Source organism: Penicillium robsamsonii, assembly GCF_028829455.1.
Source record: "Penicillium robsamsonii strain IBT 29466 chromosome Unknown utg000003l_segment0_segment0, whole genome shotgun sequence".
NCBI lineage: Eukaryota > Fungi > Ascomycota > Eurotiomycetes > Eurotiales > Aspergillaceae > Penicillium > Penicillium robsamsonii.
In genome coordinates, this window is record NW_026643221.1 from 2,778,658 (window position 1) to 2,789,094 (window position 10,437).

At 51.2% G+C, this 10,437-nt stretch overlaps 5 protein-coding genes across 5 annotated transcripts; 2 read left to right on the plus strand and 3 right to left on the minus strand.

Annotated features, from left to right (window-relative positions):
• Positions 1 to 39: 39 nt before the first annotated feature.
• On the minus strand, positions 40 to 494 carry N7447_005772 (ubiquinol-cytochrome c reductase complex assembly factor 2; the record flags this gene model as incomplete). The annotated part of the gene is made up of 2 exons (XM_057230034.1): positions 40 to 384; positions 480 to 494. 2 exons carry the CDS (start codon positions 492 to 494, stop codon positions 40 to 42), a joined length of 360 nt encoding a protein of 119 aa, XP_057085124.1.
• Positions 495 to 768: 274 nt separating this feature from the next.
• Positions 769 to 1,999, plus strand: N7447_005773 (metal homeostatis BSD2 family protein; the record flags this gene model as incomplete). The annotated part of the gene is made up of 3 exons (XM_057230035.1): positions 769 to 792; positions 875 to 1,357; positions 1,421 to 1,999. The coding sequence occupies 3 exons, from the start codon at positions 769 to 771 to the stop codon at positions 1,997 to 1,999; spliced, it is 1,086 nt and encodes a 361-aa protein (XP_057085125.1).
• A 260-nt stretch (positions 2,000 to 2,259) lies between these two features.
• N7447_005774 (DUF3632 domain-containing protein) lies at positions 2,260 to 3,174 on the minus strand (the record flags this gene model as incomplete). Its single annotated transcript, XM_057230036.1, has 1 exon — positions 2,260 to 3,174. One exon carries the CDS (start codon positions 3,172 to 3,174, stop codon positions 2,260 to 2,262), a length of 915 nt encoding a protein of 304 aa, XP_057085126.1.
• Positions 3,175 to 3,647: 473 nt separating this feature from the next.
• On the plus strand, positions 3,648 to 5,858 carry N7447_005775 (uncharacterized protein; the record flags this gene model as incomplete). The annotated part of the gene is made up of 2 exons (XM_057230037.1): positions 3,648 to 3,798; positions 3,919 to 5,858. 2 exons carry the CDS (start codon positions 3,648 to 3,650, stop codon positions 5,856 to 5,858), a joined length of 2,091 nt encoding a protein of 696 aa, XP_057085127.1.
• A 1,491-nt stretch (positions 5,859 to 7,349) lies between these two features.
• Positions 7,350 to 8,836, minus strand: mpkA (mitogen-activated serine/threonine-protein kinase SLT2; the record flags this gene model as incomplete). Its single annotated transcript, XM_057230038.1, has 5 exons — positions 7,350 to 7,990; positions 8,049 to 8,363; positions 8,416 to 8,482; positions 8,535 to 8,667; positions 8,724 to 8,836. The coding sequence occupies 5 exons, from the start codon at positions 8,834 to 8,836 to the stop codon at positions 7,350 to 7,352; spliced, it is 1,269 nt and encodes a 422-aa protein (XP_057085128.1).
• Positions 8,837 to 10,437: the final 1,601 nt, after the last annotated feature.

Sequence of the window (10,437 nt, forward strand, 5' to 3'; positions counted from 1 at the left end):
CAAAAATAAAAGTCTATACATAAAGCAAGAACAGAGGCATCACGTCAAGCGGATAATACCGGCCATCCTCTTCTTTAAGCGTCCAAACCAATCGCGGTTCGGCGCCTCTGCAAACTCACGTACGACATTGTCATAGTGGTCTGGGTTACTGGCCGGCCGGCGCAGCCTTTCTGGCATGGGATATTTGCGCGCGTAGCGGTTGTTTAGCAGCGATTCGAGTGCATTCACAGAGGACTCGGAGATTGCCGGGCTGGACTTGTCTGCTGGCTGGAGACGGGACTCAATGTAGGCTTGGACGGAGACTGAGGCTGGGCGGACTGCATCTGAGGGCCAGTGCTTGAGAAGGTGCGTGAGGCGGGTTTGGAGGGAGCGCGGGTTAAGGACCTGGGTAGTTTGTAAGGATATTGTTTGGGATTGAGCGTTGGGGGTTTGTCGATGGCGTTGCTTGGGATAATTGGGATGTTAGATTAGACACTTACAGGTGCTTTAGCCATGGTGGGCAAGAGATATCACAAGATAATTGTGGTATAGGGGAAGGATATCTTCAACGGAGATCTTTTGAGAAGAGGCAAAGACGGGAACAGTCTATTTTGGCCTGGCGCATCAGGCATCCACAGCCACATCCATTCCTGTTGCCTTCTCATCGACCCCGACATTTTCTCATCCCCTTGTACTCTTGTTAATATCATTTTTGCATTCCAACCTAAGTCGTTTCTGTCTCATCTTTCTTTCTGATTCTAATCAGGGCCGCTTCCCGCTCAGCTCGCCATGAGCTCGCAGCGCTATTCACGGGTACAATCCCCTCCGCTGATCCCCTATCAGAACAACCCCCGGATGGGACCCCACGGCAAAATACTGACCTTTATTTGTCTAGGTAAACGCCCAAGATGAAGAGGAAGGACCACATTCCTATCCGTTGAACACGCGACCTGAACATAACAACTCTTCACCTTCTTTCCGTTCCGGATCCCGCTCGTCGTCACCATCATCGAGGCGGCTATTACACAACGATCCGCAACATAACGATGACGACCAGACACTGGCCGATGCCTTTGGCGACGAAGACGAGTCCGACGACGACCATGAGCCAGATGACAGGCAGCGCTTGATGCGAGCCGACCCCGACTTCCGGGCTCCCCCGGATAACGGCCATACCACCGCAGCGTCCTCATCGGAGTCGATGGGCGCTGCACAGGATCAGACTCATTCAGGGCTTCTCAGGCGGCCAACGATGTTACCAACTTTCACGACACCATCTTCTGGAGCGAGTCGGCAGATCGCCTCATCGAATGATGGAGTCTTTGCCAATCTTGCCGCCAAGCCAGAACGGGGTGAGAAGAACGAGGATCTTCCTCCTGTAAGTTGATGATTGGGATTTTTTTTGGATATTAAAAGGCTTCTTTACTGATATCTTATTTAGTCATACGAAGAAGCCGCCGCTGATGCGACACCGCCATACTGGGAGACCACCATTGTGGCTCCTGGTATCTCGTCCGACGAGGTCTATGTCGATGGACTGCCCGTTGGATCTGTCTTCTCATTTGTCTGGAACGCCATGATCTCAATGTCATTCCAGCTTGTTGGTTTCTTGCTGACCTATCTCCTTCACACCACCCACGCCGCAAAGAACGGCAGCCGAGCGGGTCTCGGTCTTACTCTTGTTCAATACGGCTTCTATATGAAAGGTGGCAGTGACAGCTCGGGCTCTGAGGGCGGAGGCACAGAGTATGTTCCTCCACCTGACCCCAACAGCCACAACTTCGACCCGAACACGGTTGGTGAAAGCGGGGGCAGTGGAGGGAACGGCGCCATATCTGGGATCAGCACCAGTGAATGGATTTCATATATTCTAATGATTGTTGGTTGGTTCATTCTGATCCGTGCGGTCAGTGACTTCCTGCGGGCACGACGTCATGAACAGCTTGTGTTGCAGAGTCCAGATCGTGGTCTGGGTGTACCAGTCATTGCGGAAGGTGAACGGTCCGAGACTGTTGTCTAATATCGGTATACATGGGGTTTTTTAGGACGTGGACATGGACATGGAAATGTCAGGCGTTGCAGCATGGAGTTTCTTTTGTATCGACACCCCCAGGAGTACTGCCTCCGGATCGCATTCCTTCAATTCTTTTTTTGTTCTTCCTTCTTTATCAGACCATTCTACTTTTATTTTTGACCCTGTAGCTACTCTGAAGATACCAAATATACGAACAATGAACAATATAGCGGTTGGAATATTTACGTAGGGAGGAGCTCAATAGCCTAAGTCGAGCCTTCCAAAATGCCACCAACCACTTCAGCAGCTTCTGTAACCACAACCCTCGTTTCCTTGTCCAGAATTCCCTCCGTACTTAAAGCCTGCAGCCTCTCTCCCCACAATCTCCAACGCTCCCGCGTCAGACCATCCTCTCTCGGCCATAGTTCTGTCTGATCATCCAACGCCGCCGCCCAGTGCCGCCGCAGCTCATCATAGTCCGTATCCCATAGTGCCCAACCCCCATCCCGCATCCAGATCGCTGCTATCCGGACATCCAGCGCCCACAACTGCTTCGACGACATCCTATGCGCTTTTGGTGGGCGGGGCTGGGGTCCCTCATGCTCCAGCAAGTCACGACACGCATAAAAGACCCATATAGGGTGCACCTCACCTTTACCTTTGGTCGCTTTTAGCAGCGCAGCCGAGAAGACGCAGAAGCGGAGAAAGTACTCATCCCCGCTATTACTTAACGCACTAATAGTAGAGTTATCTCCCGCACCCGAACGCACACCATCCCAGTCGCGCCAGGCCTCGAGAATATCGTGCACGTCTTGCCACTGCGCGCTGAACCGCGGCAGTGTCTGCCAGTGTAGCTTTCCGTCAGTCTCAATGTAGCTGCCTAGGCTAGATCTTGCGCGTCCCTTGAGCTGCGTTGGTGGCTGCGCGTGAAGGGCGCCGAGGAGGGCGAGATGAGAGTCGTGTGACGTTCGAGAGGTGACGACAGCCGTGAAAAAGGCGTCCCAGAGCTCCCAGAGTGCGTTGGTAGGGTCCGACGACGTAGTCACAGAGTTGACAAGTTGGGCAGCTGTCTCGTCTGGCGTTGGCGCCGAGGAAAGGTTGCTAGGTGTTAGAAGGGTTTGGATTGGCTTGGAGAAGGGATTTGGGCGGTTGGTGCAGGGGACATTCAAAACAGTTGTCATTTTGGATGTGTAAGTTGGTTGGAATGGTTGGAATGGTTGGAATGGTGAAAATGCTGATCATTGGTGCACTTCTCTCAGTCAGGGCGTCTCTGTTTGGCGACCATTTCTGGCCCCAACAGCGGTAATATCTGGCGTCAATTGCATCGATCCCAAATTCTACCTTGTATAGGTGTACTCCATCCCAAACGAGGCCCGAGGTGCCTACGCGTACTGCGCCACGATAGGCAGCATTCTATATCCTTGTTCCATGCCCTTGCTTCCCTTTGGCTTTCGCCTGTACAACTTCAACTCTGAAGAACAGAAGAAAGATTAGAAAAACAGGAATAGATTTCGCCCCTCTCTTTTCCCCTCGGCGGAATGACCAACTCCGCCTACTGCCGAGAGACCCATTGTTTATTTACCCTCAACTCAACATAACTTCCATCTTCGATATTGTGCGTTTCTTGTCGGGGTGGACCGCGGCCTTGTCCGCAATGTCTACCGTCCCTCAGGGCCCCATCGAGGCACGATCACTGTCGTCGGTCACCGCTATCGCATCGAATCCCCCCGCCTACCCACGAAATCCCACCCACGAGAAGCAGGAACCACTGTCTTTGTACATTGTGCGTGTACCAGGAAGCAAAGGTATGATTCAATTCCATTGTCTTGACACTCTAATCTCTCTATTTTGATCTCGAATGTCCCATGGTTGCGCCTTATCGTGCTTTAACATGATAAACCATAACTAACAGGTTGTACGTACAGACATTTTCCTCTCACCCCTCAAACCACCCACCAAATCCAGTGTCTCTGCCGAGGCGATCAACGCCTCTCTTTACTATCTCCATGTCGCGACTCCCGACGATGATACCCTACTCCAGGAAGTGGAGGAAGAGCGTGAAGTGGAAGCCCAATTGCGGAAGGAGCGTCTCGAGCAAGCGGGCGCCGGTGACCCAGCACAGCGCGAATTCGCGCGGCTGAACAATGTGCGCCGGAAACCAGTTGGTGGAGGGGGGGACGTCAACCCCGAGCCTTTGCTGGCACCGCCTCAACAGGATGCCACTGCTCCTCCGGCCTTACCACCACGTCAAGTCCCTATGCCGCAGGTTACTGCAGAGAACATATCTTTCTCTGGGACTCCGGTCACTAATATACAGCCTCCTTTGAGCAATAATATGCCTGGACAGATCTCGGGAGAACCGGGTGGTAGGAGCGCTGTTCCGCGGCGACCTTTGCCTCCCTTGCCGCCTGGAGAAGAATCATGGAGCACTACAGCAGGCGAGGACCCGTCTAAGAGGACATCACGATGGACCGCGTTTGCCGAACATCTACAAAATCGGGGAGAGAACTGGAGGGAAAAGTATGAGGCAAAATACGAGGCGCTGTCGGCTGGCCGTCACAGCCTTGACTCTCCTAGACCGCAATTCCGGCCTCGTTCCTCGCATGACCGTACCGGCTCACCATTAGGAAGCCCTGGACAATCTCCCAACCGGCATAGAAACGCACATGGCAAACCTCCTAGCAATGCTGGCTTTCATATCACGCTCATCCGACGTGATCCCACGTCCGGTACACAATGGAATGTGGCCACTATATCCACCCCGCGAATGGACCGCAATGCCGTCGATATCGAGATCTCCACACCGGGATATAACAGGTTCGCAGGCTCCAATGAGATGCCTTCATTATCCAGCCTGGCAGCTAATCTCCCGTTGGGAATCGGACGTCTACCCAATTCTGCCATTCCCCAATCCTTACCCACCGAGCAACCAAAGGAGCAGCCAAGTGGCCCACGCAAATTCCACCGCCAGCTCTGCGTATCAAAGCCATATGACGACTCCGTTACCACAGATTGCAGCAACGGCCACACCCCAGACGGCCCGTCGTCATCCTCCAAGCTGAAAAGCGGCTACTACGTCTTCACTTCTCCTTGGAATGGTACATGTACCTTCACAAACAGCGTGAACGGCCGAAACCTCAAATGCAAACACATGATCCCAACACCCGGCGGCTTCGTCCCTCCCAACGGCGAAGCAGAAGCACCCCCCGCCGTAACCGTCGCCGAGCTCCGCTTCAACACCCCCTTCCAAGCAGCGAACCTCCACTCCCACGCTCACCACGCAGCCCACAAACCCCATCCAAACCACCTCTCCCCCTTCACCCAAAGCCAAATCCAGTCTCTCTCCCGCCCAAGCGACAACTCAAACGAAAATAACCCCGGCCCCGACGGAGAACCCCTACGCCCATCCTCCTCCAGCAATAGCTACGCATCCGCAAAGCGCAACTCCCTCTCCAACCTCCTAAACCCAAACACCTACGCCCGGCCACGCGCGCACACAGGCCCAGGCGCACCTCCACCTCTCCCCACCTCACCCCCTGCAGACCCGCGCCAAAACTTCCACCCCTCAACCCTCCTCCGCAGAACGTCTCTGCGCGCGCAACGCTTCACCCGCCAGAGTCAATTACACCCCGCTGCCCAGTCTCACTCACACCGCAGTACGAGTAACAGTAGTGGCGGAGATGTGGATCATGATTCCGATGAGGATCGCTTGGATTTTTCGCTTGCGAGGGAGCCTGCTGGTGGTGGGTTAAGAGGGAAGAGTGCGAAACTGGGGAAGTTGGTTATTGAAGATGAAGGCATTAAAATGCTTGATTTGGTTGTTGCGGCCTGTATGGCTGTTTGGTGGAGGGGATACTATTATTGAGATATACTGGTTTTGGTGCTTAAAATCCCTGGCTTGCTTTATGAAGCTTGTCTGCTGGCTAGAGTCAGTTAGGTTTGCGATAATTATCGTATATGAATGCATGAATTTCATTTTGTCTAATCTGTTCCTTTATCTTCCTTAGTGCTATCTCCAAGACTTGTAATGTATTGCTCGTGATCGCTCGTACAGTTGAATCACCTGCCCATGGCATGTACCTATATGTCGCATCTATCTCTCCAAGCTATAGTATGGTCTGCTCTATGTAGCTTGGCCTTAGAATGTGCTGGTATGGCAAGGCTGATCTTCTCTATAGTTTTGCTCCTACTAGTCGATTAAGATCTTCAGAGTATGAGTGTATTTAGCAGCGTATGATGTCGTGCAAGTCATCCAGGAGGGAATTAGTATGTTGTAGTGACGTCCAAGTCAATAAAAGTAAACACGCCGACAACGTCATTCGAAACCCGGCCGTCGGTTTCGACCCACCCGATTTCCCAAAAGCGTAGGACCAATTATATGTCGTTATAGGACCCACCTTGGTATACCCTCAATAAAGGACATGGAAAGGAAAAAAAAAATAGGTAGCTTCTCTTTGATTGAGCGTGTCATCATTAGTGCAGGGGCCATGCTAATCTTCTCTGTATATTTTCAGTTGACCATATGCCCCGAAGGGCGAAAAATCTATTCGTTCAGTTCAATATAACCTCACTTTGGTCAGAAAATGACCGCCTACCCTTTTGGTGGAAGTCAGGTACGATGGCAGACACGTGGCTTGGCACGTGGTCAACTACCGAATTTAGGTATGGCCTTGTTTACACCAATAAGGGAAGTAACAGTATAAGGCATTTGGATTCCGATAACACGAAGCTTGAAGGTTTAGGGTTGGAATAGAGATCTGATCTTGATAAGAAATCGGGTTATTCGCTAGCTCATGATACGGCCGAATCCTCATAGAAAACGAGAGTAGTCCAGACATTATTTATTACAGGAAGCTAATGTATTTGAGCTACGTTGTGTTGAATGGATCACCCCTGGCAGACACCTCCGAGGGAGACTTAATTGACAATCTATCTATGATGAACCTACTTGAAAGAGACGCAATGCAGAGAGTAATACCATAGCCAGACATAAACATCATACCCAACCAGGAACCATGGCCAGTATAGCTTTGGGAGGAGTCAAAAGATTTAGACACGAGCACGAAGGTCACATAAAAGGAGAATGGGAAACGCAGACACAAATCCAAGCCTATGAAATCGGACCAGAGCGCAGACCGCAGAATCACAAAGAGAGATGAGAAAGTCGTGTTCGAGATTCCAGTTAAAAATGGAAATTGAAAAGTGAAAGAAACCCCGTATAAATCGTCCCAGTCTTTTTTTGTTTCTCTGAAGGTATCTCTTGGCTAAATTAAATCAACATGCAGGGCGCGATGGAAGACACGGATTCAACACGCCGAACAGCCAAGACAAGAAAAAAGCAGAAAGAAAAGAGGTATCAACGGTGATGCACGTCCATGCCGCGCTGCAGCGAGGATTCCAAGTCATTAGGGTTGTAACCACCGCCAGCGGTAGCCTCCTGAGGTCGAGGATCCTCAGTCTTCCAAGGACCCTGTTGGTTATCCGGGATGGGGATGTTAGTCTGCTGAGCGATCTGCTGCTGCTGGGCGGAGTGGGCCTGCGCTTGCTGGCGGACGGTCGCCCGGAAGCGGATGACCTCATCGAGGATCATCTTGCGCATGTCGGGGACTTCTTCGACGACCTCGAAGTGGAAGTCGAAAGTCGTGGGGCAGTTTGGCTCGTCCGAGGCGTCGTGCCAGATGTGCAGGTATGGGTGCTCGAGGGCCTCCTCGACGGAGATACGAGACGACGGATCAAACGCCAGCATGCGGTCTAGCAGGTCCAACGCATCGGGATTGGCTTGCGGGAATAGCTGCTTGAAGGCTACCTTGGGCATATAGGGCAGGTTGCGCACATATTCCTGGGCGCGGGGCGATCCAATGCGCGCCAAAGTCTCTTCGTTGGGTGTACCCAGGTAGTGCAGGATCTGATTCAGCTGGTCAACATAATCACGGCCCTTGAAGAAGGGTCGGCCGCCAAGGAGCTCGGCGAGAATGCAGCCCACGGACCAAACATCAACTGCACATGTGGGGTTAGTGGGTATTCGGTGGCAAAAATTACACACGGTGTTACGTACTCGCTTTGGTGTAGCTCTGGAAGCTCAGCATGATCTCCGGTGCACGGTACCATCTCGTCGCGACGTACTCGGTCATGTATCCTGCGTTCTCCTCCGGATCGATTGAGAAACCACGGGCCAAGCCGAAATCGCAGATCTTGAGCTCGCAGTCGGCATTGACCAGCAGATTACCGGGTTTGAGATCACGGTGCAGGACGTTGGCGGAGTGGATGTACTTGAGACCACAGAGGATCTGGTAGATGAAGGATTGGAAGTGGGCGTCGGTCAAAGGCTGGCCGGAGCGGATGATAGCGGCCAGATCACATTCCATCAATTCTGCCGGATTGTTAGTCCAGCTTCGTTCGAGGCAAAACAGCCAACCACCTACCCTCATAGAGATATGTTTCGTTAAAGTTGTCCGGTCGGGGAATATCCATATCGTACAGGCATGTAATCTGCAAGGCTCGAGTTAGCCGGGACAAGTATTGATAAGAATATGCTGCCTACATTGCGATGGCCACGGAAATGCTGCAGCAGCTTGATCTCTCGCAAAGCCCGCTTAGCCAGGATCTTCTTGCTGAAGACATTGGTGACCTTCTTGACAGCGACACCCTCGCCGGTCTGGATGTTTGTTGCGGCGCTTGGGTACTATCAGCATATGTGTCCATCCACGCGGGGGTTTATAATGGTACCTACCACACGATACCGTAGGCTCCCTGACCAAGCTCCTTTGTCACGTTGTATTGCTCGCCCACGATAAAGTCCTGGTTGAAAACCTTGAAGACCTTGCGGCCTTGTAAATCAGCCATGGTGTTGGAATTGAAAAGGCGAAAGTTAAGGAGAAACGAGAGTCCAGGTTCAGGAGAAAAAGAGAGAACAGAAGAGAAAGGGGAAAGTCGAGATGTGATGGGATTCAAAAGAGCCCCGCAGTCCCCGCGGGTGATCCGCCACGCTTGTCAAAATTAGAAATGAAAGAAAATCTTCAGTATAGGGAAGTTTTTATGTGAGAGAAATGTAGAAACATTTAAAGATGTATAGTATGGACTCGAATCAAAGAAACTCGAATCAAAGAAATTCGAGACAGAGAAAAAAAAAAATTCCATGTGTTTCAGCTGATACAGCGCTTATGGGGCTATATTTCCGATCACATTCTACTGTAAGAAAAGTCGATTTGGCTTAATACATTTTGCCATAATACATTTCGTTTCTTTCATTTCCTTTTACATGTTACAGTTCAACTTGGGCGACTCAGGACCTTACCCTTCGAAAGACTAGATCTCGGAACTAGATTGTGACTACGGATTTTCAAACTCTTAGTCTAAGGAATAAATTATTCGAAATAAACTGTATTAGATGTATTTAGGCGTATACGAGAGCCTTGGCTTTTAATTTAACGAAAGATAATCTTCTAATATTGGCCTCTTCCACAAACATCGCCCGGGAGAACGTCGGACCCTCAGCCAGGAACACGGTCTTGTTGGAAATACCCATTTCTTTGAGCTTTTCAACCACCCCCTTTACATCAAGGGTCCCATCTTGCGTAGGAAAGGCTCAGGTCCTCTTTTCATGCGTCTTTTGCCGCCAAGTGACTGCCCAGCCACGTAGCTGTCGACATGGTCAGTTCGACATGGTCAGTTCGACATCCTCAGATTCACTCTCCCGACCTCCGTCTATGGCTTGTTCAAGCTTCGCTAGTGGCTCATCGTTAGGTTTTGATAACCCCCTGGGGGAGTGAAGAGACCTGTCATTCCCATTAAATGAAGCTTATTTGTTCTTTCATTGTTACATACCTCTAGAGATTGATATTCCCAGTCTCGGAAGTGTCCTCGTTGAACATGCCGGTTATAAAGGGCCGAGGCGGCATCATCTAACTGCTTCCTACTCTGTATGTGGGCAAGCCATCGCTCGTGCCGGCATACCCACCTGGGCTAGTGGTAGCGCTCGCCTGCGTGCTTTCTCGCGTCGAAGACTTGAGAAGAACAATCTGTCTCAATTATTTTCCTCGGCGTGCTCACAGGGCCAGCAAGCACTCATATGGATGGCCAAGTAGTTATTTTGTATCGTCCAGATTTCCACCCAGCTTGCGCTGCAATCTGGGTCTGAGCATGCCTACTTGCCATCCACAAAGGATAGCTTTGGGGGCTTGTCCCATCCAGGTATTATTTTCCCATCCACGTCTTCGAGGGGGAATATCTCGTGAGGTACTGGGCCATGCCAGAATGGATATCTGATCAGCCTCAACTTTGTCATGTTTCACCACCATGCGTTTTCGCGCAGCTGTGAGAAGAGAACATTCTGGAGAATTTTTCCTCCCGCGCGTGTGCGCAAGGACAGTCTTTCTGAATCGGCTTCCGGGTCGACTTACCATCGTGAACAGTCTTAACGTGACGGTTGGCATTGTGTTTGTCGG